General features: G+C 40.1%; 2 protein-coding genes across 9 annotated transcripts in view; one reads left to right on the plus strand and one right to left on the minus strand.

Annotated features, from left to right (window-relative positions):
• Positions 1-11,946, plus strand: part of GSAP (gamma-secretase activating protein) — an 85,122-nt gene extending 73,176 nt beyond the window's left edge. For 5 of the 8 annotated variants that reach the window (XM_069461336.1, XM_069461338.1, XM_069461339.1 and 2 more), the window contains 7 exons: positions 1,386-1,456; positions 1,914-2,008; positions 8,248-8,367; positions 9,192-9,253; positions 10,459-10,560; positions 10,721-10,820; positions 11,231-11,946. In XM_069461336.1, coding sequence (XP_069317437.1) covers positions 1,386-1,456; positions 1,914-2,008; positions 8,248-8,367; positions 9,192-9,253; positions 10,459-10,560; positions 10,721-10,820; positions 11,231-11,322 — 642 coding nt within the window. In that variant the 3' untranslated portion in view covers positions 11,323-11,946. Of the gene's footprint in view, positions 1-1,385; positions 1,457-1,913; positions 2,009-5,443; positions 5,636-8,247; positions 8,368-9,191; positions 9,254-10,458; positions 10,561-10,720; positions 10,821-11,230 lie in introns of all 8 variants that reach the window. The other 3 variants (XR_011231747.1, XM_069461337.1, XM_069461340.1) reach the window with 3 other exon arrangements.
• A 1,764-nt stretch (positions 11,947-13,710) lies between these two features.
• CCDC146 (coiled-coil domain containing 146) overlaps positions 13,711-27,738 on the minus strand; it is a 149,119-nt gene continuing 135,091 nt past the window's right edge. Inside the window, exons 16-19 of the mRNA XM_069461335.1 lie at positions 24,688-24,816; positions 24,135-24,272; positions 15,526-15,774; positions 13,711-14,227 (exon numbers count right to left, since the gene is read on the minus strand). Coding sequence (XP_069317436.1) covers positions 14,024-14,227; positions 15,526-15,774; positions 24,135-24,272; positions 24,688-24,816 — 720 coding nt within the window. The 3' untranslated portion in view covers positions 13,711-14,023. The remainder of the gene's footprint in view (positions 14,228-15,525; positions 15,775-24,134; positions 24,273-24,687; positions 24,817-27,738) is intronic.

Raw genomic sequence — 27,738 nt, forward strand, 5'->3', positions numbered from 1 at the left:
CTATAGTAAGGGTTGAATGTCATAGTTTTTAATAGGAAAGGTTGGTATTTTCATATACAAATATTTATAGTGGGGGCATTGGATCTTTCTTAAATGTCCTCCTCAGTCGAACTGTGCCAAGGAGCTCACTTTGTGAATGTGTTACTGATCATCCCACGTTGATATTAACTTGTTTTCTTTGTGTGTGTGTGTATGTTTTAACTCATAACACATTATTTAACACATCCACCTATCATCTCTCTTTCTGTTGACTTTAAATCTCACCTTCCAAAGTGTTAAGAAGGGTTTTTATTCAAGCATTGTCTTTCTCCATGATTTTAGTTAATCATGTAAAAGTTTTAACACTAGTTTAACAACCTCTAGAACCAGTAAGCCCAGAAATGACACATGTGCCATCTCAGAAAACTCAATGTCCCTGACGTTGTGACTCTGGCCAGATATCCCTGTCCCTGCCCAGCAGCAACCAGCTGTGCCACCTACTCCCCTGGAAGAAGGGTGGCTGGGTAGCCTTTCCAAAACATACCCAAGGGAGTTGCTGCAGAACCTGGTAATATTGACGACGTGTTTACGTAACTTGATTTTGACCAAAGAGAAACTGAGACTCTGTGTCATTGAGGATATACAGTGTCTGCCTCTGAGTCTATAAAGATCCTTTCTGCTTTCCCCGTTCTTAGCCCACATGTGCCGTGCATGGATCCATGGCTGGTGACAGCTCCGTGGAGACTGCCCTGCTACCGACAAATGTGTTCAGTGTAGAATGGGTTTCTTGATAAAGTGCTAAGGCAAAGAATGTGATCTACTCTGATTGATTATGATCATGGCTTATTGATCACTATATTCCTGTCAACGTGGCAACTAAACCTTACAACAAACCTATTAAGTACTTCCCCTTCATTTTACAGACGACGACTCTGAGATTTGGAGAGGATTAGGTAACTTGCCTAGGCTTACATAAATAGTAAAATAATAGACTGTGGACTTGATTCCAGTCTTACTCCATGCTCGTGACCTCCGTTCTGTTCTGTCTTCTTTCTTCTGACTGTCAGCTCTTGGCCCTTGCAGTGTAACAGGCCTAGAGCAAACCCGGTGGCACTTGACCTGCACTGGTGGATGAGGGCTGAGAGAGTGAATGGTGGGGCCAGGGAAGCTCAGCGGGGGCACTGCGGCACAGACAGAGGGTGCTCTGTTAGACTCTGGCGTGTTCAGTCTTTCCATTTTGGATCCCAGTGCCTCAGAATTGACCTCATGAGGGCTGGTTGTGTGTCTGGGCACAGCCTGAATGCCAGCTGCCCTGAATGTGCTTGTCAGAGCCGTGGAGGGATGGCTGCAGGGGCCTTGAGGGGAAGGATAGGAGCGGTGGTTAATGCACTATCTTTACCCTCTAGCTGGATCTCATTTGCCGCATACTGGAAACCGTTTGGAGGAAACATAATCTTCATTCCTCGGTTCTCCACTTGTACGCAAGTATTTCTCACTCTCTTTTATCATGGTGCACACAGAGCCAAAAAAACCTGATTGTTGTTTTAGCAAAGCTCTTTTGAAACTTACTAGTTCAAAGCAATTCTCACCAGACCCAGCACCATCTATCTTAGTTGTATACTCAGCATTTAAGGTTATGCCCCATTATTCTCCCATCCTCTTTCCCTGGCATGTGGATGAGGAGGGAGGGACACGTGAGCAGTACTGCCAAGAAGGGGAATTTAAGTTAATACAATTTGTAATTTGCCTGCTGTCTGGGTAGATTCTAGACATCAGGCTGATGGTCACTGTTGTTTTATGAGGCTTTCTACAGAGCATCCATTTCACAATTAGCATGAATCCCCCCATACATGATACTCAAGCCACTGCTTAGGACAAATGGGGTGTTGGGGTGAGCTCCTTGGTTGACGTGCTGCTTTGTCATTTTTACCCAGCAAGGGGCATGGCGGTGCTGCTGAATTTGCAGTCTTTCACATCATGACCAGGATTTTGGACGCTACTGACAGTTTGTGTTTTCCTCTGCCTCCTGGTAAGTCTCGGCTCTTTTATCCTTTGGTGTAATACATTTGTTTGTTCTTCTTCACATGGGCTCCAAACTGTGGCATATTGAGTTTAATGATGAGACCTGTGTGGGAGAAATGGTGTGTCTGGTGTCACTGTGAGAGAGGAGCCCTAAAGCTGGTCTCTGCTGGCCAGAGCTCCCCTGACAACTGGACTGTGCTGTAGCTTGGGACTAACTTTAGACAGCCTAGGCTGGGCCCCGTACAACCTTCTAGGATAATTTGAACCAGTAGAGCTGTGGCAGGGAGCTCTTTCTCTGATGTCTCCAGGCCTAATTTATCTGACCGAGATGTCTGACAGTTAACACGCAGAAGGAAGAAGGTTTGGCTTGGTGCCAAGAATTGAAGTGATTCTTGTGTGCTCGGAAGCTAGAAATTTCCCTTAGGATTTTGACACTGGACCAAGTCAGGCCCCAAAACACCCTTGGGACATGTATATGCAGTCATCCATTTAATTGGTCATTTGTTCATTCAGTCAACAAATATTTGTTTAGCAACTATTACATGCCAGGTAATGTGCTAGAAATTAGAGCAGTTGTAAAGATTAGTAAGTTCTAATTAGGAAGATGTGCATATTAAGTCAGTATCCATTATAAGAAATAAGATCCTGTTTGTTATAAACTACCTGCCTTGTGTTCATTATATGTGTTCTTTTTTTATTGTGTAATTATTGTGTAAGAACACTTAACATGAGATCTACCCTCTTGACAAATTTTTCAGTGCACAATACAGTATTGTTAACTCTAGGCACAATGTTGAATAGCAGATCTCTAGAACTTATTCATCTTATGTAACTGAAACTTTATACCCGTTAAACAGCAATTCCCCTTTCCCCCTCTTCCCGGCCCCTGGCAACCACCAGTATGCTCTCTGTTTCTGTGAGTTTGACTATTTCAGATACATCATGTAAGTGGAATCATGGGATATTTGTCCTTCTGTGACTGGTTTATTTCACGTAGCGTAATGTCCTCCAGGTTCATCCATGTTGTCATGTATGGGCAGGGTTTCATTCCTTTTTTAAGGCTGAATAATATTCCATTGTATGTATATTCTTTTTTAGGGAGAGTGAGAAAGGAGGGTTCAATTTCTTTCTTTTTCTTTTTTTATGAGAGTCTCACTCAGTTGCCCTGGGGTAGAGTGCAGTGGTGTCATCACAGCTCACTGCAGCCTCCAACTCCTGGGCTCAGGTGATCCTCCTGCCTCAGCCTCCTGAGTAGCTGGGACTGCAGGCACATGCCTTGATACCCAGCTAATTTTTCCATTTTTAGTAGAGACGGGGTCTCGCTCTTGTTCAGGCTGGTCTCAAATTCCTGAGCTCAAGTGATCCTCCTGCCTCTGCTTCCCAGAGTGCTAGGATTACAGGCGTGAGCTGCCATGCTGGGCCCCATTGTATATATGGTCTATGTTTTTATCCATTTATCTGTCAATTCACATTTAGGTGGTTTCCATTACTTGGCTGTTGTGAATAATGCTGTAATGAACACAGGGAGTGTATGTATCTCTGTAAGCTCCTGATTTCAATTCTTACGGATATATACCCAGAAATGGGATTACTGGATCATATGTTAATTGTATCTTTAAATTTTTGAGGAACTTCCATACTATTTTCCACAGTGGCTGTACCACTTTACATTCCCACCAATAGTGTATAAGGGTTCTAATTTTTCCACATTCTTGCCAGCACTTATATTTTGTGCTTTTGATAATAGCTATCCTGAGAGGTATGAGGTGATATCTCTTTGTAGTTTTGATTTGCATTGCCCTGATGATTAGTGATGTTGAGCTTCTTTTCATATAATTTTTGGCCATTTGTATGTCATCTTTTGAGAAATGTCAATTCAAGTCCCTTTTTTTTTTTTTAAAAAAAAAAAAAACACAGGAGTCTTGCCTCAAGCGACCCTACCGCCTCAGCCTCCCGAGTTGTTGGGTTTACAGGCATGCACCACTGTGCCTAGCACTTTGCCCATTTTTTAATATGGTTATTTGTTTTCTTGCTATTGAATTGAGTTCTTTAAGTGTTATGGAGTATTAACTCCTCATTAGACATATGCTTTGCAAATATTTTCTCCTGTTCCATAAGTTGTGCCTTCACTCTGTTGATTGTTTTTCTGTGCAGAGCTTTTTAGTTTGATGTAGTCCCACTTACATATTTTTACTTTTGTTTTTTGTGCTTTTGATGTCATATCCAAGAAATCATTGCCAAGGCCAATACCATAGAGCTTTCCTCCTATATTTTCGTCTAGGGGTTTTTACAGTTTCAGGTCTTACATTTAAGTTTTTAATCCATTTTGAGTTGATTTTTGTGTTTGACAAAGATAAGGGTCCCATTTCATTCTTGTGCATGTGGATAGTCAGTCCTCCCAACATCATTTATCAAAGAGACTATCCTTTCCCTATTGTGTGTTCTTGGTGCCTTTGTTGAAGATTGGTTGCCTATATGTACACAGAATTTATTGTTGCATATAAGTTCTAATGAGGGTTAAGCTTTATGATAGCTGTAACTACATAATATATGTCAGCTGGTTTTATTTAGTTAATTCATTCATATACATCTATCCATCCATGTATCATTAATTCATTTCTTTGTTTTAGTTAAGCCAACACCTATATGGTGCCCATTTTGTATACTTCACATAAAAATTAGCACATTTAATTTTCATAACAATCCAAGTGGTGGAAACTTAAATTGAACCACATTAAATTGTCAGTATCCAACCAGTTTTTGACCAACAAAAATGGCACTTTCGTATAATCTCACTTGATATTGCTCCTAGTTTATAGATGGAAAACTAAGGCCAGAAAGGCTAAATAATTTTCCTAAAGATCACACAGCTATTAAGTGACAGAGCTAATATTCAAATTCAGGTAGTCTAGCTCCAAAATCTATGCTTTTAACTACCGTTCTGTGCTGCCTGTTGAATTTTATGTTCCAGTTGGATTAGTCGATGTTGAAACTGGCTATTTATGGGCCCAAAGAATCCCCATATCTCAGCTTCTCTGCATTTATGATGTGTCTGATACGGTTTGGAATCCTTCATGCTTCCTCCTTCTATACATCTTATTTTAGAAGATCTCCTTGTAGTGGAGGTACAAAAGGAGTTTCTTTTCACTATAAAGGGATTCAAAAGTGCCCATTCATGAGGTGAATGGATGGTTTACACTTATCCCAATGGAATATGAATTATCAGGGAGATTTCATGAAAACTATACATGGCTTTCTGGCTTAAATTCGTTCTTTTTTTTGAGGCAGAATTTTGCCATGTTGCCCAGGATGGTCTCAAACTGCCAGCCTTAAGTGATCTTCACACCTCAGCCTCCTGCATAGTCTGGATTAAATTCTCAATTGTTAACACAAAAAACTTTGTAAGGGAATAGATTGAAAATTTCAGATTTATTCACCACAGATGTTCAATTCCTTTTTGAAATAAGTGGAACTGACTTAGGACATGATTACGCCTAACCAAGCATAAAAAATCCATTTTCTACAGAACTCACATTCCTTCATGGGGATAGGGAGGGAAAACATAGAAAAATGTTCTCCATAGCGATTGAGCGTTATTATGAGTAAACTTTAATGGCTTGTGTCCATGGGTCAGGTAAGGAAGAGCAGTTTCTCTCTCCTTTTCCCTTAAATGTTTATTTCCCTCCAGCGACATGAAAATAGAGGGGTGAAGTGACAGTGCAGCGTTTGTGTGTGTGCGTACCACCTGCATGTGTGTATAAATTCAGGGTGCTCACATGTGTACGCGTGTAAGCGTGCTCACTTCCCAGGCCTACTGCACTAGTGAGGACTGTTTGAGTTCCAAGTGTCAGACACTTATGACCTGAATTGGTTAAAGAAAAGAAGGGAATGAAGACCACGAAAAGGAAGTCATGGTTTAGAGTGAAGGTATTTTCTGTTTAAAAAGGACCTGTGTTCTCGCTGGCTAGAGGAGGTCAGGAGCCCTGGAGGATGAGGACTAAAGCTGGAGGGAACAGATGCGTAGGTATAGCCAATTTGCTCTGGTGATAAGAGCTGACATAGGGAAAGGAAGCCAGGAACGCACTGAACTTGGGACTGTGCCCTAGAGATAGAGGATGTTGGGTCGCCAGGAATCTTTAAAACAGGGACACAAGGCTGGAGGAGAAATTTTGAATCCAAGAAATCAATAAGATCAGTAAGCTAATATAAACTTTTCCTCAGAAATAATTTGTAACTTGTTTTTAGCTTTGGGAAGAATTTCCAAATGCATTTGAAAAAAATCCCTTTTTAATTAGCGAGTAAAAATCATGATTTTTCTTTTTGATTCAGGAAAGCCAGTAGACTCATCCTGTTGTCAGCCCATTAACATCTGCTTGTGGGCCGAGTCAATACTTCATTTGACCCTCCATGTTACCAGGACTTAAGACTGTCCCACTGCGTGTGATTTAAGTGCTCAGAGAAAATTCGATGATTTCTCTGAATCCTTGCCCTGCTCCCTGGGCATCATTCCTTTGCGTGATTCTTCTCTGTCATTCCCACATTCAGTCAGTCTCCAAGCCTGTACATGTTACCCTGCCTCTCCGACTCTTTCCCTCTTCGTTCATTGTTGATGTCGTGTTACATGTTCAGGCAATCGCCTCCCTGTGGGTCTTCATACCTCCTGTGGCAAACTGTTAACTCCAGTCCATTGTTTGCTTGTTGCCACATTAATATTTCAAAAGTAAAACTCAAATCCTCTTTCTGTCCTGCTCAAAAACTTTCAGTGCCTCCCCAAAGTCTCCTAAACTAATAAATCTCTTGCTGTCATTCAGCATTCAACTTCTGTCACATGCATTGCAAGCACAGAACTGGTCACATTAAAAAAAAAAGGTGATTATTTGATTGTCTGCCTCCCCCGTGAGACTGCAAAGTGCATGGGAGCAGCATTTGTGCCTGTTTTGCTCATTATCGTACACCTAGCCCCTTGCCCAGTGTACAGAAGGGATTTGAGGAATAAATGAACCTCTCCAAGCTTACCTCTTAATCATTCCTCTCTCATACAAGATTCTAACTCAACTGGATCATTTAATGTGTTCTGAATTTGCCCCACACTCTCTCACCTTCGGGCCTCTGTTCATATTGTCCCATTAACACAGCTACCAGTTACTGAGGCAAGATGATGATATGGTGAAAGCCTAGGCTAAAATCCCACAGCCTGCACTCAAATTTCAACTCACTACTTGCTATTTATATACCTGGGCAAGTTTCTTTGCTCCTGTGAATCTCAGTTTCCCCTCCCGGGAAACGAGAGTCTAGTCATTCCCACCCCATGGTGATGTGTGAGGATGAAATGAGCCAGTGCACAGATTGAGGGTCTCAGTACATGTCCAGTATTGGCCACTGTTGTTATGCCACCTGCTAGGCTCTTTATAGACCTGGCTGTAGTTCTCAAAGCAGCCCTGTGGGGAGAGGGCCTAGTGGTCCCATTTTAGGAATGGAGAAATAGAGGCCCAGAAGGTCTTAGTTACCTACAGCTGGTAAGGAATACAGCAGGATTTTCGCCTAGATCTTCTCAGGCTGAACCTGGCTTTTTCTACTGTCTCCATTCAATATATTCTCTTGCCTCATTTCTACTCCTAGAAATTGCATTTATCCTTCAAAGCTCCCCTCAAATGCCATCTTTCCAAGAAGGCTTTTTCTGATTTTCTCCTGGCCTGATATCTTCCCCCACGCATGTTGCTTTTATCTTTTGTCGTTAATGGTATAGGTAGCGCTCTAGGTTGGTGTGGTTAGCACTCCCCGTGAGACCCAGGCTTGAGAGAGTGCCCACCTCTCTGTCAAATCCCTGCAGATCAGGCATAAAAACTGTTCCCTTCTGGTCCAAATGTTTTTCCCTATAGCAAAATGGTCCTCTTCCCCATAATTAGCCTGCGTGTATGGAGTTTGAAGCTCTTCTCTTATGCTATCTGACTATAGAACTACAAACATTAAACTGAGAAACCACTTTTCATTGAGCAGAACTTGCCTCTTTTTGCCTAGGAAGGGACCCAAGGAGAAAGGAATATATACTTGGAACTTACTGTATGCCCAGCACAATATTTAGTTGTATTAATACAAAGAAGGAAACTTAGACCTTGTCTTCAAGGAATTTAGTTGACTGCAGGTGCCAAGCACTGAGCTAAGTGCTCTATTCACGTGATCTGTTCATCCCCTCCGGGATGCCGGAGTTGCCGGCTGACTGTTGCCCTCCTGGATCTCTCGTCCTAGGTTTTCACACTCTGCACACCATCCTTGGGGTTCACTGTCTCCCTTTGCACAACCTGCTGCATTACATCGATAGTGGAGTGTTGCTTCTCACTGAAACAGCTGTCATAAGGCTCATGAAAGGTAAGAGACCCCGAGTTTGCCAGAGCGCTAGTGCCACCTGAGCACTACCAGGGCTGGCTTCCTGGGTGTGTGCCCTGTGTAGTCACACGGGGCCGGCTGCACTCAGAAGGGTCTTATGCTCAGTTTAATGCTCTGCATTAAATCTTGATATTCTTAGTATTTGAGCAAGAGCCTCCTCATTTTCACTTTGCACTGGGCCCCACACATTACATAGCTGGTTCTGTGAGCATAGTCCATTTCCTGTAACCAACCTATGGGCCAATTTAAAGTGCCTTAGCCCTCAAGTGGCCCCAAAGGACTTCTCAGTGTACACACAGGTATTGGATATCTTTTCTGTACATGAGGGCTAGGAGACTCCATAGGACTGTTTCTCAGGAAAATGCCGTGAAATGGCTTACTTTCAGCTGACTAGCTGTGCCATCTCACAGTTAGACATGAAATGCAAGAAAAATTGAGAGACGCAGTGCTTATGTGAATTTGAACTTTAAGGTCTGTTGTATAATCACTCAAATTATTCAATTATGATATTTTAATACAGGAGTTTTGTTAATATAGATTTTAAAGCAGTTGCCATCCCTCAAGGGTACCTTCTGTTCTAAGTTGGGCAGTAAAATTGCTTTGTGCCTGACAGCCTGTTACAGAAAAAAATCCCTCTTTATTCGGAGAGTCACAAACTGAAGTTTTCAAAGTGTTGTTAGATTAGCTTGAGAATACAAGGTTGGGCTATGTATTACCAAGATGAACCACTCAAATATATTAATACCTTGCTGTGGTATTAAAATGGATATTCCAGTTTTGTTTGCCAACCTCTAACTTTCTTGTAGATCTGGACAATACAGAGAAAAACGAAAAACTAAAATTCAGCATCATTGGACGGCTTCCTCCGGTAATCCCGAATTATATTTTATTTTCTCCCTAAGCCTTGGCATGACCCTCCTTCAATTTCTTCTTGCAAGAGGAAAGTTTACTTGCTTTGGGTTAAAGTCAATTAAATTGTTTCACTTTTTTAGCCCTTTCCAAGAAATCCCATCCATCTCCACCCCTGTCAGCCGTTTCCCACTGGGCCTACAAACTGCTAGCTCTTCTGGCTCTGCGCTCGCCTTGGCACAGCCCAGTAAGAGCATGTAGCCATTTTCTCCTCTTAGGAAACCACACTAATGTTTATATCTGAGTCCGAGAAGGAGGGACAGGGGAAACATGTGCTTTTGGCATTTAAACTGATAAATTTAAATACAGGTGAGGTCAGAAGGTTCTGGAACTGCATTTCTTCCTACTGCATTTCTACTGTGGCAGGAAAACATTCCCAGGTCAAATGAAAAATGAGAAACATGAGAGGAGGAGTTACAAAGGCACTCCTTTTTGTGTGTGTGGGATATTAGCTTACTGAGTCGGAAATATTATGAAAATATGAAATTCCAGTGCAAGGTTGTCCGAGCCTCTGATTGGGCAAACTTCCTGACCCTAGGAGCCCCAGCCAGTTCTGTCCGATGTTTACATACCTTGAGCACTGTCCTCCCACGAAGGGCTGTCCTTGCCTTCTGGACCTAATGTCTTGCTCTGTAGCAGCCCCTCCCCCGCAGGCTTACTGGAGCAAAGGCAAGAATAGAAAACAAAGCATATTTTCCATAGCTAGATCTCTCTGGGGGAACATTGCTGAACATTTAGTTTGATTTTCTTTTCCCCCAGTACTCTAAGGGAATTAAAATCTGCTAGGCAAGACAATGGCAGAGAAGTTGATGTACACATGCCTACACCCTTTAGTTTCCTGTCAAAACATCACTTAGAGTTGGCATGCACATCTCCAGATTTGAAGAGTAGCAGATAAACTCCGTTTATATAAAGAATTTGGCAACATCAATGTATAAACTGCTTTCCTTGAGGTAGCATTTAAAGAAGTATTTATTCAGAATTCAGAAGCATATCTCCTAGGAACATGGCCTTTCTTCAACGGTGCTTAATCATAAAGGGCCTGTCGTTTAAACTTACTACTTTAGAATAATACTTTTAAAATTATGAATAGATATAAGGTATGTTTATTTAATGCAGTGTGAGATATATTCTCCTCCACATATTTTTTAATTTGCATAATAGCTTATTGGTCAGAAGATCTGTAGACTTTGGGATCATCCTATGAGTTCTAACATCATTTCTCGCAACCACGTGACACGGCTGCTACAGAACTATAAGAAACAGGTGAGTCTATGAGACAAAACCAACTAAATAAATGTGTTTTGGATCCTATGTGCCCATTTCAACATATCCATTTCGGCAGCAATTGTAGCTTTTATTGCTTTATTTAAATTTGTGCTTGTTTTGGAGAATCAACTTATACCAGAAGTGGTTTCCCTTTTAGCCTTGGAATTCTGTGATTGACAAGTCGTCATTCAGAGTAGAATTTCTACCTCTGAACTACTTCATTGAAATTCTGACAGATATAGAATCCTCCAATCAAGGTAATTCACTCCCCTGTTCTCAGGGTTTTCCTACTTTTCTGTTGATACATCAGTTCGCCCCTATTCACTTGTGTGAACTGTTTCTTCCCAAGATACTTTTTACTTACAAGTAGGGTCCTTCTTGCAATTGGTTTTCATTAGCAATTTATACAATTTACTACCTAGGGTAAATTACCCAAGGCATAATCACCTTTGAAGTTTTAAAAGGGTTTAAGGGGTTTAAAGCCCATTTTGTTGATAGAAATGCTCTTTCTTGGTGTAAAGTTTAATAAAATTTAACACATTCTCAGAATAATATAAAATATAAAACAATTATGATTTCGAGGAGCCATGGGGCACAAAGTTATAAATGTTCCATGGCTCCACAGTGGCTCTTCCTCCCCCACCCCCACTGTTTTTCTTTTCCCCAGATCTGTACGCTGTTCAAGGACATGACAACGTGGATGCGGAATTTGTAGAGGAAGCAGCTCTGAAACACACCACAGTGCTTCTAGGCTTATAGAAGAGACAATGTAATTGGATCTACTTCTAATATTTTAATCTTGCTCGTTAACTCTTGTTGAGACTTCTTTAGCAATATTTAAAACTGGTAACAAAAATCTGAATATATTGTTGAGCCATCTGAATTTCAGTTGGGTATTTGTTCAGACAGAACTAAACTGCTGTACCTCAGTCCAATTTTGAATCACCATTGAGCAGTCAAGTGTAGAGAAATCAATAGCCCAAGGAGGCAGACGATGGCATAAATGATGCCCTTCCTAGTGGTTTGTCCTCCTAGCTCTAGCTTAATAGGCCAAGAGCTAGTTTCTGTTGCACTCTTGACATATGCTTTAAAAATGTAGGGAACAGTGGTTGGAAAGCAAAAACTGGGATATGTCACTGAAATAACATATAACAAGCAGAAAAATGTTGCACAAGAACACTACTTGGAAAGAGGCTAATTTAAAAAAAAAACTGAATTCGGACTAAATCAAATCTGCCATCTCCAGTACAGAATAATTTGTAACATATAGTAATTTGTGCTTAGTATTTAGAGTGGTGTTTGTGTTTTGATAGTTCAGATTAATCTGTATTTAATTTTTTATATTTATAAAAGTTTGATTTAGTAATATCTTGTCATTAAAAAGAACTCTGAAAGTTTTGGCCTGACTCTTCCTATTTTTTGAACATAGCCTTTTTATTTGAGCCAGGAACCATAATATGTTCCTCCAGTGGCCCTCACGACACCTAACTGGTTTCTACCATTTTCCTTTTTCTCTTTTCTATAGTGACTTCATTCTGACCCAGGGTCAGCCCATAACCCTTTGCTTTTCTCTCTTCACACTGAACTTGTGAAATTTTAATGATTATAAATATCACTAGCTAGTATGATCATTCAATTTACTTTCTAAAATCATTGTGTTGTAAAAATTGTCCTTTCCTATAGAATTTCCATTTTTGGTCAAACACTTCATGGGACACCCAGACTCAAAATCTTGGTGCCAAATCACCAATGCAATGCTGATTCTTTCTCTTGATAAGGTCATTGTCTTTCAATCCCTGCTTTCATTCATTTCTTTTCATACCTGCATTGTTTCAGCTGCTTCCTTAGGTCTAATTTATCCAACATGTATTTGAGATAAACTTTAGTTTGAACCTGTTACTCTGCTCATAATCTTTCAAAAACTTGCCATTCATTATAGATAAAGTTCAAACTCCTTGACATACAAGGTCTCCCAAATTCCAGCCTTATACAATATGAACACTCTAGTCCAGCCAGGCCACTTCACTGGGCCTTGAACACAACTTTTCTCTTACTTCCAAGCCTTGCTCAGGCTATTTTCCTCACCTGGAATCCCTCTCACCTTTTAAAATCTTATTCATGTTCAAGGGCCAGACAAAAATTCCCATTTGACTGTGATCCAGGCCATTCCAGCACATGGTGGTGCCTTCTCTGAACCAGCAAGCACACGTTGTAATATGTAAGCATAAATCCTTACGGTTTCTAAAAATTATTTTTCTATTAAGTTGTTCACACTTCCTATCTGTGTTATTTTTTGAATCCTCAATGAGGTTACTGATTCCTAAACACAGGAATGATGTTTAAGTATGCAGTATCTCTTTGTGTTAACCACATGGCTTATGCAGTGTTACTTATCAAGGGCACTCCCAAGTAGTTGCTTTATAATCACTTCACAAAGCAATCAGGTTACATTTAGGACTCATAGACTGAGAATGAGATTAAATTTCTCTCTAGTCTGGCAGGATGGGGGCTTGAAACAGATTATGTGTGATTTAGCAAAATTAAGGGATGGTGATATTTCTTACTCCAAGTTGTGACAAAATTCCTAACTACTACCACTACTAAAGATTGTTTCAGCATATTAGCGAATGTAAAATGACAGCTTTCAAACCTACATGAGAACCTTGTACATGAGAAAATATGTCAGAATTAGGAAAATACACTTGGGTGAAATGCAATAAAATTAGAGTAATGAAGAAAAGTAGAACTGGCCTCATTTTCAGTTCTTTCCACTCACATGCAAAGTTAAAAATATTTTAATTGAGATTTTGAAAAATCTGATATAAGAACTTTATTTACAATAATGTGAAAAATCTGGGTTTATAAGGAAGCTAAATTTAGGACATAATTATTTTTGCAGCAAAGGGATTCTTGTAAAAAGAATCGCCATAACATTACTTTAGAAATGACAAGCCTCACTGCTGCTTTTTGCATGACTTAGGTTTACCAACATTAGCTTCAAGTGCCACTTCTCACTCAACAAAGTGAGTTACGCCTTTGTGATACTTGGGATATTTTCCTTTTCAAATATTCTACATTTTTAAAATATATATAGTGAGTAGTATTTTTTTCTTTAATGAGCAAAGACCACTCTGCCAGTTTCTGTACTTCATTGAAAATTGTTTTATTTTTAGTGCATTTTCACAGCATCTTGCCAACTACATATTTCTGAAATATAATCAATATAAAGAGTAAAAAAAGAGCAATTCAAATATATTGTTTGACTTAGTTGTAAGACAATTTTATGTCCTCAATATTATGTAAAATTTAGCTGGTGTAAATGGAAACCATGTTCTACTCTGTTAATTGCGGTTACCTTATTTATCTGTAATTTTACAACTATTCTCACATTTTCCAGGGGTGGGTACAAGGAAGACTGTTTGAAGTCCTCTCCTTGAGAGGCCGGGACTGGTTCACATACTCAGATTTCAATTGGCTTTATAACAGGTTTCCTTATGTGCCTCATGTTGCCTCCAGGTTCGCTGGGCTTAAAAGGAGCCAAAGCGCCATATGGTTTTGGCAAAGGAAGAGTGGCGTCTGCTTCTGGGATGTAGGCATTTGGACGCTGCTCTGCAGTCGTGTAAACTCCATTGGGCAGCAGGTGACTGTCTGTTTCCAGGAACTCCTGCAAAGAATGATTTTTCCTTTTCAGTTTTCTGAAAACTCTGGTGAAATCACTTCATCTTTGGGTCCCAAAATACACAGCTGGGTCTGAGCAGTCTTTGGGGATTATCAGCCAGCACAGCCAAAGGACAGAAGGGTAGGAGGGTGGCGTCACCAAACACGAGCACATGTGCGCATGTTGTATCTCATTGGAACAGGCAGTACTGCTCTAGCATCACACTGTTCTGCGGGGTTAGAGTTTCTATCAATAAACTGTTGGTGAGTCCTAAACGTTCTATGTTCCAACCTCAATTATCTGTTATCAAGCACTAATTATTTCCCTATTTTTGACAAAGGCAGGACAACATATTTCCTTTGCTAAGTCATTGATGAGGAAATGTTACAATAAAAGAGAGAAAGAATTGAAGTGGAAGCAGAGAAGAAAAATGGCCAGCAGCTTGCTTTGAGTCTCAAGATCTTTAAGATTCTGCCTGTGCCTCTGAAAAATAATCTCTTATGGCCACAAACATAACTTTACACAATGGATACAGGTAAATGACAGTGGGACACCACAGGTAAAATCTGAATGCCCTAAAATGTATAGTCCCAAACGGTATGGAAATTACGAACCCTGTGCAGGGGCATTCCTAGTGTATGTGTGGAATACAGCTTTTTCTTGGGTCAGGGAGTAAATGGTGGTCCTTTTGGTGACATCACTTGACAATCTAAGAGTGTGCTGTACGTCCCCAGGATGCAGTCTCCTTGGAAAGAGATGCCTAATTCCATTCTAAGAATATTGAAAGGTCATGGGGGGTAGACAGAAGAACTGGGCATCCAGCTTGCAGGTGGAGCCAGTGACAGACCCAGACTTAGGCCAGTGCTGGGAGAAGGTGGCACTGAGGCCTGTGCTGTGCAAGTTAAGCATCTGCAGAAGGCTGTGGCGATCATAGTATGGTTGCAGGCCTCCCAATGTGCTGTGGAGGCCACAGGACGTGGGCATGGAAGAGTCAGGTGTGGTCCTGAGCAGGGGTGTGAAAACAGAGATTGGAGACCTGTGCCGGCCTGGGCATTGCTATGCTGGGGGAAGGCCCGGAGGCGAGGCTGTCGGGTGGGCCTTGATGCTTTCCAAGTGTCCTTCAGGGAGGATTATGGCACTTTGGACTGCTGAACTTATCTATATAATATAAAAAAAGAAACTTGTAATGACTATTTGGACTGTGTGTGGGGTAGTAGTGGGGAATTGTTCCTATGTTGTGGGAGGAATGACCCCCTGAAAGCAGCCTCTCCTGGCACAAATGCAAAACAGGAGCCAAAGCTTACCTGAGACTTCTCAGCAATGGCCAAGGCACACATTTCTTCATCTCGAAGTGCCTTCAACCATTCTTTCTCAATCTCCTTATTGAGTGGCAGACCCCTCTCTATCCTGGAATTGCAAGAGAAGATGAATTCTTCTTTCTCCTTGACTTCCTTCTGCAGTTCAATGGTCAGGGCTTGTTTCATGGACAGCTCAGCAACCAGAGCCATCAGTTTTTCAGTAGCATCTTTGATCCTTTTCTGGTAGCCGTTCATCTAGAATGAAAGAGCCCAGCGCTTAGACTGTGTATACATGCCATCAAGACTTGCAGGAAATGGCAGGCTGCTGGCTGTCTATAATGGTGGGAGGCATTCTTGCCCGAAGGAAGGGCAGTCTAACTGGGGCTTCATAGAAATTAGGGACTGGAAGAGACCTCAGATTGAGCCCAACACCCTGGCGTGTAAATAAGGACAAGGAGAGAAAAGAAAAAGATTTGTTATCTAATTACTGGATTTGGATAGCATTGAGGGGAATAGTTTAAGGTCTATTTTTCTTAAGAGGTGAGGAGAGAGGAAAAAGTGTTCTTGCCTGCGTTCTGACCTAATTTTGCCATGTTATTAGCTTGTGACTTATCCAGGGGAAAAAATCTGGTAAAACAAAAGTTACTCCTTGCTTATACAAGATAATCAGCAGAGTTCTTGATCTGAAATGATTTTTTAATGAAAACTGTCACCTCAGCGTGCTAGCATTGTTGATCATAATTTCTGGGATGCATCCTTATTAGGTCAGAAGCAAGCATGAGCTCAGCAGGGGACAATTTGGTCAATAATTTGAAAGGGGAGATGTTGCTGTTTTGTTTTTTAAACTTTTCATATCAGCTATTTAGCATCAATAGAATTAAACTAAGACTAACTGAAAGAAATATATTTCAAGAAACAGGAAAGAAGTAAAACTAGAACTGGTGGTTCCTGTAAGCTTCTTGCTTGTAGCAGGTGAACCTTTTAGTGTGGCCATAGCCATGGTGGGGAGGTTGAGTGGTGACACCGACCCGACAACACTCACAGAGGTCCGCTTCCTTTGCTTCCTTGCTTTCATCGTACCATGTCGCTATACTGACATGATATATGTGTTTGGCTATTTGGGTATAGTCTGTCATCCTGTAAGAATGTGCTCTTCACGAGGACAAGGACTATGTGTTTTATTCATCATCATATTTCCATTATCCAGGGCAGTGCTTGGAATATAAGAGGCACCACACAAAATTAAAACTAAATATTTTCTGAATGAATGAATTCTTAGTCTATTTTATTCTTCAGTCTTTTGGATCAGGATCAATTCAGACATGAAAATGAAATTCCAAATGCTACACCTAAACTTGAACACCTTTCTCTCCCAATAGAACGTACACTCATACCTGCACATCTGCTCAGAGCAACGTTGCTGCTAGTCCTTTACTTGCACCTGAAAATGTAATAACTAATTTTTATATACAAACTTCGTCTCCCTAAGGATGTAGGGAATATGAATTTTTATGATCCCTCTACACTGAACTTTTCGGAAGCATGTCTGAATAGAAATGACTACCATTTAAAGCTTCAGTGATGAGTCATTATCTTAAGGGGGTATAAATGCTTTTGTTACATGGATACTTTTTATAATGCTTAAGTCGGGGCTTTTAGTGTGACCATCACCCAAATAGTGTTCATTGTACCCAACAGGTGGGTTTTTAACCTTCCCCTCGCGCTTTCCTCTTCTTGGATTCCAATAATCTTTATATCTCTGTGTCCACATGTGCCCATCAATTAGTTCCCAATTATTAAAGAGTACATGGGGTGTTTGTTTTTCCATTGCTGAGATACTTAGGATAATGGTCTCCAGTTCCATCCAAGTTGCTGAGAATGATATTATTTCACTCCTTTTTATGGTGGAGTAGTACTCATGATGTGTATATATACCACATTTTCTGAATCCATTCATGAATTGGTAGGCACTTAGGTTGATTCCACATCTTTGCAATTGTGAAATGTGCTGCAGTAAACATTCGTGTATAGGTGTCTTTTTGATAAAATGACTTCTATTCCTTTAGGTAGACATGCAGTAGTGGGATTGCTGGGTCCAGTGGTAAGTATACATTTCTTTGAGAAATCTCCATACTGTTTTTCACAGAAGTTGTACTAATTTGTAGTCCCACCAACAGTGTATAAGCATTCCTTTCTCTCTGCATCCACGCCAGCATCTATTGCTTTTAACTTTTTAGTAATGGCCATTCTGACAGGGGTAAGGCGCTATCTCATTACTGTTTTAATTTGCTATCTGATGATTAGTGAAGTTGAGCATTTCTTTTCATATGTTTGGCCATGTCTTTGTCTTCTTTTGAAAAACTTCTATTCATGTCTTTGGCCCACTTTTTAGAGGGGTTGTATGTTTTTTTCCTTACTGATTGAGTTCTTTGTAGATTGTGAACATTAGCCTTTTATCAGATGTATAGCTTATGAATATTTTCTCCCATTCTGTAGGTTGTCTATTTACTGTGTTGATTATTTCCTTTGCTGTGCAGAAGATTTCTAATTTAATCAAGTCCCATTTATTTATTTTTGTTGTTGCTGTATTTGCCTTTGGGGTCTTAGTCATAAATTCTTTGCCTAGGCTGATGTCTAGAAGAGTTTTTCCTACATTTTCTTCTAGAAATTTTATGGTTTCATGCCTTACATTTGAGCCTTTTGTCCATCTTGAATTTTTATATATGCCAAGAGACAGGGGCCCTGTTTCATTCTTCTGCATGTGGGTATCAGTTTTCCCAGCACTATTTATTGAGTAGTGCTTCCTTTCCCCAGTGTATATTGTTGTCTGCTTTGTCAAGGATCAGTTGGTTGTAGATAGGTTTTATTTCTGGGTTCTCTATTCTGTTCCATTGGTCTATGTCTCTACTTTTATACCAGTACTGTGCTATTTTGGTTACTATAGCCTTGTAGTATAATTTGAAGTCCTGTAAGGTGATGCCTTGAGATTCTTTTTGCTTAAGATTGCTTTGGCTATTCAGGCTCTTTTTTGGTTCCAAATGAAGTGTAGAATTTTTTTTTCTAGATCTGTGAAATATGATGTTAATATTTTGATGGGGATTGCATTGAATCTGTAAATAACTTTGAGTAGTATAGACATTTTAACAATGTTGATTCTGCTGATCCAGGAGCATGAGATATTTGTGTAATCTGTGATTTCTTTCATCAGTGTTTTGTAGTTCTCTTTGTAGAGCTCTTTCACCTCCTTGGTTAAGTAAATTCCTGAGTATTTTCTTTGTAGCTATTGTGAATGGTATCGAGTCTTTGATTTGACTGTCAGCTTGACAGTTATTAGTATATACAAACACTACTGATTTGTGTACATTGATTTTGTAACTTAAAACTTTGATGAATTTATCAATTCTGGGAGTCTTTTAGTGGAGTCTTTGGGATTTTCTAGATATAAGATCATATATTTAGTGAAAAGTGATAGTTTGAACTCCTCTTTCCCAAGTTGGATACTCTTTATTTCTTTCTCTTTCTTGATTGCTCTGACTAGGACTTCCAGTACTATGTTGAATAGAAGTGGTGACAATGGGCACACTTGTCTTGTTCCAATTCTTAAGGGGAATGCTTTTAGCTTTTTCCCATTCAGAGGATGTTGGCTGTGTGTGTCATATGTGGCTTTTGTAATTTTGAAGTATGTTCCTCTAATTGATGCCTAGTTTGTTGAGGGTTTTTATCATGAAAGGGTGCTGGATTTTATCAAATGCTTTTTCTGCATATATTGAGATGATCATATGGTCTTTATTTTTGCTTCTGTTTATATGGTGAATCACATTTATTAATTTGCATATGTTGAACCATCCTTACATCCCTGGGTTGAAGCTCACTTGATCATGGTGAGTTGTTTTTTTGATGTGCTATTGAATTCACTTTGCTGGTATTTTGTTGAGGATTTTTGCTTGTATATTCATGAGGAATATTGGTCTGTAGTTTTTATTGTTATTGTTGTTGTTGTTGTTGTGTCCTTTTCTGGCTTTGGTATTAAGGTGATACTGGCTTCATAGAATGAGTTAGGCAGGATTCCCTCCTCCTTGATGCTATGGAATAATTTCTGTTAGGATAGGCACCAGTTCTTCTTTGTGGGTCTGGTAGGATTTGGCTGTGAATCCAGCCTGGTCCAGGGCTTTTTTGTTGTCAGGAGATTTTTTTTTTTTTTAATTGTTACTGTTTCCATCTCACTGCTCACTATTGGTCTGTTTAGGATTTCTATTTCTTCCTGATTGAGTCTTGGGAGGTTGTGTGTTTCAAGGAATTTATCCATTTTCTCTACATTATCTAGGTTATGTGCACAGAGATTTTCATGCCATTCATGGATAATAGTTTATATTTCTATGGTATCAGTTGTTAACATCCTCTTTTATATTTCTGATTGAGCTTATTTGGGTCCTTTCTCTTCTATTTGTGATTAATCTAGCTAAAGGACTATCAATTTTGTTTATTTTTTCAAAGAACCAACTTTTTGTTTCATTGATCCTTTATATATATTTTTTCCCATTTCATTTAGTTCTGCTCTGAGCTTGTTTCTTTTCTCCTGCCGACTTTGGGTCTGATTTGCTCTTCCTGTTCTAGTTCCTTAAGATGTGACATTAGGTTGTTAATTTGTGGTATTTCTGTCTTTTTGATACAGGCATTTAAGGCTACAAATTTTCCCCTTAGGACCACTTTTTCTGTATCCTACAGATTTTTATAGCTTGTATCCCCTTTGTCATTCAGTTTGAGGATGCTTTTGATTTCTATCTTAATTTTATCATTGACCCAAGGATTGTTCAGCAACAGATTGTTTAATTTCCATGACATCATGTAGATTTGAGTGTTTCTCTTGGAATTGATTTCTAGTTTTACTCCACTGTGGTCTAAGACAATATACATGGTATGATTTTGATTTTTTGAATTGGCTAAGACATGTTTTGTGGCCCAAGGTATGATCAATCTTGGAGAATGTTCCATGTGCTGATAAGAATGTATGTTCAGTAGTTTTTGTGTAGAATGTTCTGTAAATGTCTGTTAGGTCCATTTGTTCTACAGCCCCATTTAAGTCCAGTGTGTCTTCATTCATTTTCTGTTTCAATGATCTGTCCAGGTCTGTCAGGTGTTGAAGTCCTGGCAATTATGATGCTACTCTTTATCTCTTTGCTTAGATCTAGTAAGGTTTGATTTATCAATTGGGTGCTCCTGTTAGTTGCATAAATATTTAGGATTGTTATGTCATCTTGTTGAATTTCTCCCTTTACCATTTTATGATGACCATCTTTGTCTTTTTTTTTCTTTACCATTGTTGAATTAAAGTCTATTTGATACGAGAATGACTATACCTGCTCTCTTTTGGTTTCCGTTTGCATGTAATATTTTTTCCATTCCTTCACCTTGAGTCTTTGTTAAAGCTTCTGGGTTAGATGTGTTTCCTGAAGACAATAAATACTTGGGTTGTGTCTTTTCATCCATTCAGCCAGTCTGTGTCTTTGAAGTTGGGCATTCAGATCATGCACACTGAGTGTTAGTATTGATATGTGTGATGCTATTCTGTTCATCATGGTGGCTGGTACCTTATTGTTTTGTTTTCCCTCTTGTGCTATTGTCTCAAAAGAGCTGTGAGACTTTTGGGTGTTTTTTACACTATTGAGTATCTATTGTGCTATTCTATGTATAATACAGTTCTGAGTATTTCCTGTAAGGCAGAGCTAGTAACAAATTCCCTTAGTGTTTGGTTGTCTGGAAAAGTGTTTATTTCTACATAATTTATTAAACTTAGCTTTGCAAGATACACAATTCTTGGCTGGCAGATGTTCATTTTAGAAGACTAAAAATGGGGCCCCAATCCCTTCTGGCTTACAAGGTCTCCACTGAGAAGTCTGCTGTTAACCCTAATGAGTTTTTCTTTGTAGATTAGTTGTTGCTTTCATCTTGCTACTTATAGAATTTTCTCCTTCATTTTGACTTTGGCCAAGTTGATGACTGTGTGTCCTGGAGATGTCCTATTTACTATGCGTCTTCCCAGTGTTTGATGAACATCTTGTGTCTGAATCTCTGGCAATACTAGGAAAGTTTCCTCAATAATTCCCTCAAATAGATTTTCCATGCTTTTTGCTTTTTCTTCTCCCTCAGGGATACTTATAATTTGTATATTAATTTTCTTCACTTAGTCTCATATTTCTGAATGATTTTTCTTTCTTCTTTATCATCTTCAATTTGACTAACTGGGTTAGTTTGAGAGCCTTATGTTCAAGCTCTAAGATTCTTTCTTCTGCTTGGTTTAGCCTGTTATTGAAGCTTTCTGCTATATTTTGAAATTCCCTAAATCTCTTTCATTTCTATAAGTTCTATTATATACTTTCTTATGTTGTCTAGCTCTTAAGTGACTTTTGCATTTTTTTCATTGATTTCCTGAATTTTTTTTGGCTTCATTTTGATGATTTTTCCATCTTTTCTTCAATTCCATTAATCTTATTTGCCATCCATATTCTGAATTCCATTTCCAACATTTCGACAATTTCCTTTTGTTAGGGGTCCACTGCTGTAGATCCAATGTGATCCCTTGGAGTGTCAAACTGTTTTGTTTTTTTCATGTTGCCAGAGTTCCTTTGCTGATTTCTTCTCATCTAAATCTTCTTCTCTCAGCAGAGGGCTGATAGGGTTGCAGGGCACCTGGTTTTCCTTTGCTGGGAACTCTCCTACTTAGTGAGAAGAGGAGGAGTCCCTAGTTGGTGCTTTTGTTTCCTACTCTGGAAGATTGACCCGGCAGGCACACTGAGAGCCTGTAAGGCAGCTGTTCTGTTTTGTTCTGTTCCCTTGTGATTGTCACAGTTCAAGCTGGTGCTGGGTGATCTTTGTGTGGTGTTGTAGGTTGTTGCCCACGCTGTTGTTGGGAGCTTGAGTTGAGGACTGGGCAATACCCTTTTCATGGAGGCTGACATTGTGGGGGATTGCTCTGCCTTGGTCTCCCCCCAAGAGATGACAGTGGAAGCTAGGTGAGGCTATCTAGGCAATGGTTGTGGTTGTCTAGGCTGTGGGTGTTTGCTCAAACTAGGTCCAACTGTGATGCTGTCTCGAGGGTACCTGGTGGAGCACTGGACCCACAGGTGGTTCCCACCAGGCAGAGCTGCAGGGCTCAACTGCAGCTGGGAGCCATGGGCCCAAGAGTAGTGGGAGCCTCACAGCTGGAGCTGAGGTCTGGAGGCAGGGCAGGAGCTGGATAGCAGCAAAGGAACTGTGGAGGTGGAACTGTGAAGTTGTGTCATTTTTATTTTACTTTTATGCTTCCATTAAGACACCTTCCATTAATAGACTGATCAGTCCAGTGACGGTTGTGAAATTCACAACTTTAACTCATAAAATAAGAAATGCTAAGATCTTAGTTGAGCTCATGAACCTTGCCTGAATTAGCATATCTGATGTTTCTTTAAATGTTTCCAGACTTCCTTTTGCAAAATGAATTTCCCTTTCTTTGGGGGAAGGGAAACTAAGATCTTAGCATTTCTTATTTTATGAGTTAAAGTTGTGAATTCACAGCCGTCACTGGACTGATCAGTCTATTAGAGGAGTCATAAGAGTGCAAGTATAAAAGTAAAATAAAGATGGCCTAAGATTTACAGGAATTTCCTTTTAGATGTGCTAAAACTGTTTCTAGGACAGGACTGATAGTTACTCAGTCAATAAATGGTTTGCTATAGTCTAGTAAATACCAGGCACTGGGAAAATGTAGAATGAGGAGCAGTTGTTGCCCTCAGGAGCCTACAGTCCTGGGCATGGGTGTTACCAGTGTCTGTCTTCTGTTTGCCTGACTAGACAGTGTGAGCTTCATACGGTGGGGCACTGTGTCCCTTCCTCTTTGTTTCTGCCTCATGCCTGGCATGAGAGTAGCACATGGCAAGGTTTGGTAGTTACTGCTGACTGGCTGAAGTCCCTGTGCTGGTGGGATGCTCCGAGGGCCCCAGGAGACAGCGGGCCCTCAAGTGGCTCTGTGGTACACTGTCCTGCTGGCTGTTCCTTTCAGTGGAGCTTCTGGCAGTCCCAGCTCCCCCAGCCCCACCCTGTGGCTTTGAATCTGCAGTCCTGGTATCTTCAGTTTCTTAAATTAGGAAGCTCTATGTTACTGGCCTTTCCTCACTGGTGGGGCCTGGCAGCGGCTCCACCCCCGTGGTGCAGTCAGTCAGCGTGTTCTCTGTAACAGTCCCCTTCCATTTCTGGGGTCTGGCTAAGTTCTGGATTGGAGCAGTTCCTACTCAGACTGCTGGACAAGTGAGGCCTTTCATTCACAAGGAGGTAGAAAGGATTTAACTTTGTGCATGAGATGCAAAGATAACAATGATCATATTTGAGTAGTTGCCCTGTTAAGTAAAACTTTTATATTGCCATTGAAAAGCTTGGGTTTTCTCACTATAAAGTGGATTCATTCAGGGAACAGGATTGAAACTTATTCTGGCCAATTTTCTGAGTTGCCCTTACATTTCTCTGTTTCCCTAGTCATAAAGCCAAATTATCCAGTGCTTCTCTCAATAAATCAAGCAGTCTGTGGAAAATGAAAGGTAAGAAGGAGTAGGGACAGGAGAGCGAATGTGGGGGCTCAGGCAGACCTTCTTGGCTAAGAACAGCGTGTCCTGCTTGCAGGCCTGCGTTTTGCTGCAGAGCCTGTCTGTGAGCCGGGAGACCTGTTCATAGATGAAATCCTTCTCCAGTAACTTCTCCTCCTTCTTAGCCAGCTGCAGTTCCAGCTAGGGTTGAAAATAATTTCATAAGAAACACAGTCCTAAGACAAAATCTGATTTCCTAAGGAGAGCACTAGCCTCCCACCCCCTACAGCTCTGGAAGTTCTTCCCACCATGGTGGAGTGTGACCCTCACACTCTATCTAGCAGCTAATGTGTTTCCATCAGGAAGACAAATTGCTCCTTCTAGCCATGAGAGAAAGGTGCTTTTAGACTCTTGAAAGCAATGGCTTTTAACGTCTTTTGACAAGTATCTAAATCAAGCTTAGACTTTGTTACTAGATTACAATGAAAGGACTGTATTGGTGGTTAGAATAATGAAGGGATAGGTCTGTTGGCATAACATGAAACCATTCCAGAGGTATCTGTAAACCTGTATCAACAAGGGGCTGACAGATGCAGTCTGAAGCAAGAATATTTACCTCGTCTAATTTTTTGATCATTTCTTTTTCGGTCAGATCTTTCCCTTGAAGGTGGCGAGCTCTGTTCTTACCCTCAGGATTTATAAACTGTTTCTCCAGGTCTTGTATTCTGTCTGTGCACTGTGAAAACTATTAAATAAGAAAGAAACATTAGCTTTAAAACTCCTTAGCTCAGTAAATCTTAGATTCTAAAGACCCTGGGCTATGTGATTTTTTTCAATAGGACCAACTCAGATGAGGGTGGAAGAGAACTGTTTTCTTAATGCTCCCCTAGCTGGGACCGGTGGTGAAGCCGTGTTTCTGCTTATTCATCGTACTGCAATGGTGATACCTATGCTTGACTCTGCAAGGTAGTGCCTTTTGAGTCAGGGAAGAGGCTGATTTCCCAGTAGCCCTTTGATTGCTTCCCATTCTGTGTTGTATTCATGGGATGCTGTGTGGTTGCAGGGCTCAAAGAATACAGCCTCCACCTCCTCATTGCAGGTTGTCACAGAGACCAGGGTAGCCAGCATACAACATGCTGGACCCCATTTTAAAACCCTTTGCTGGCAGTAGGTTTAATGGCTTCTCAGAGAAGAAAGTTCTTAATTACTGGGTCAATCCAATGTATACTCCGTGAGGAATAGCTTGAGCTCTTTGCATCTTTTCTGCTAAGCCAGCAAAATAGTGTCTTATTTATCAACTATATTTTTTGAGTCAGTGAGACTTTGGAGGTGGATGAAGAAATATGGCTATCCCTAAATAGAAATGGTAGCCACAATTAGGGAGAGATGTGGATCACGGTGACAACTAAGAGGCATCAATTAGTTTTCCTACTAAATATCCCTGTAATCTCAGGGCAATAATTTGTATATTCTCAATTGTTAAGTGAGAAGAAGTGGCTCACTCTGAAAGGGGTTGATCCACTGAATGAGATAGTTTATTTAAAGTGTTTTACAACGTGTCCAAGAGTGATATAGGTAGAATTCTAAAATTTTATGTTCCTCCTCTATACAAAAGGATTGTAAATGGTGTTATAATTGTTTTTTTCCTCTCTCCATTCTTTAATTGCCCTTAGTGTAGAATTGTACATTTATATGTAATCAAGCATTTGTTGTATTAATATTTAATGTTACCTTTTCTTAGTTAGGAAATTAAATAAGCAAGCACCATATTTTTGTTTTTTTATCAAAGGGGTACCTAGATTTTATTTCCCCATTAGTATTTGAGCAAAAACTGTTCACTTTGTCATTATAAAATAGTATTCTTGTGTCCTAAAACAGTTCATGTGACTTCCAAGATCCCTAAAATGGAGCCATTACAAGAACCAGGAGAATATGACTCATGATAATCCTTGGATTAGACTGTTGGACAACTAAAAACTGTTTCAAACAACTGAAAAAAATGCAAACCTTAAGAGAATTCTGAAAATTATGCAAAAAATGGGAAGAAGACTTTAAAAAAAAAAACCAAAAAACACCCCAAGCACTGCAGCTGTAACAAATAACAGGACATGACTGGGATCCAGCACCGCAGGCCAGCGCAGAAACGGCTGGCCTCAAGCTAGAAATGTCACAGCATGTCCTTTAAGGGCACACATGATTACTGCTGAGTAGACAATCAAGTACAGTTTGAAGACTAATTAAAAACTTTCTATTCAACTGTTCTTAAGCTTAGAATTAACTCTGGTAGAGTAGGTAACTAGTAAGAGTCCACATGTCTCAATTCACATGTAGTCAAATGATAAAGGTTCACCGTAAGGCAGGGCATGCAGTGTCATGCATAAAATTTCTCTTGGGTAAAACTGAAATTACATTTCACGCTGGATAACTGGTCATCCTAACAATCAGACAAGAGAAGGAAATCAAGAGCATCCAAATGGGGGCAGAAGAGGTCAAACTATTGTTCTTTGCTGATGATATGATCTTATATCCAGGAAAACCCCCAAAGATTCTGCCATGAGACTACCGGAATTGATAAATTCAGCAAAGTCTCAGGTTACAAAATGAATGTACACAAATCAGTAGCAATCCTATACTCCAACAACAGTCAAACTGAGAACCAAATCAAAAACGTAATACCCTTCACAATAGCAACAAAGAAAGTAAAGTACCTAGGAATATATTTAAGGAGGTAAAAGACTTCTACAGGGAGAACTACAAAACACTGAAGAAGGAAATAGCAGAGGATGTAAGCAGGTGGAAAACTATACCATGCTCGTGGGTCGGCAGAATCAACATTGTTAAAATGTCTATACTACCCAAAGTGATCTACGGATTCAATGCAATCCCTATTAAAATACCCACATCATTTTTTTGCAGCTCTAGAAAAAATAATTCTATGCTTCATATGGAACCAGAGAAGATCCCATAAAGCAAAAGCAATCTTATGTAAAAAAAACAAATTGAGAGGCATCAATTTACCAGACTTCAAGCTATACTACAAGGTTACAATACCTAAAACAGCATGGTACTAGCACAAAAACAGAGACATAGATCAATGGTTTTATATAATGAACGACAAGTATTTTTTTCTAAGAACAATTTTATCCATTGAATGGACGTACTGATTTGCAATTGGCAAAAAGAATATGCTTACACAATAGAGAAGACATTGTTCTTATTGAATCTAAAGTCCTTTTGTGCTGCTGGGCATCTCACAGTTTAGGATGGGCAAAGAGGGACCTGAAGCTGCATTTTGAGAAAGAGCTGGAGAGAGCCAGACTATTCTGTAAAGTGGAGTGAGGCAAGTATGGAGTTCCCGGAGGCAATCTTGGGGGGTAAGGCTGTGCAGGGAGAGGGGAGGTGAAAGAAGGAAAGACAAGCTAGGTGAGGGTGCTGTGTGGGGTACAGCACCTTGGGGAGCATCTAGTGACAGAGGGGCTCCAAGGAACTGTAAAGAGCATGGATGTCTGGATCTAAGTGAAGTTCTTTGCATTTCTGTAATGTAACCCCACACACCATTGCCCCAAATCTTCAATGAAGTCTGCTCACAGCCCAAGGCCTTGCCTGAATGGTCTTGTGTAGGTACAGCCCGAGGAGGAGTGAGTCCTGAGTCTGCACTGACATGACA

Source organism: Eulemur rufifrons, chromosome 29, assembly GCF_041146395.1.
Source record: "Eulemur rufifrons isolate Redbay chromosome 29, OSU_ERuf_1, whole genome shotgun sequence".
NCBI classification, from domain to species: domain Eukaryota; kingdom Metazoa; phylum Chordata; class Mammalia; order Primates; family Lemuridae; genus Eulemur; species Eulemur rufifrons.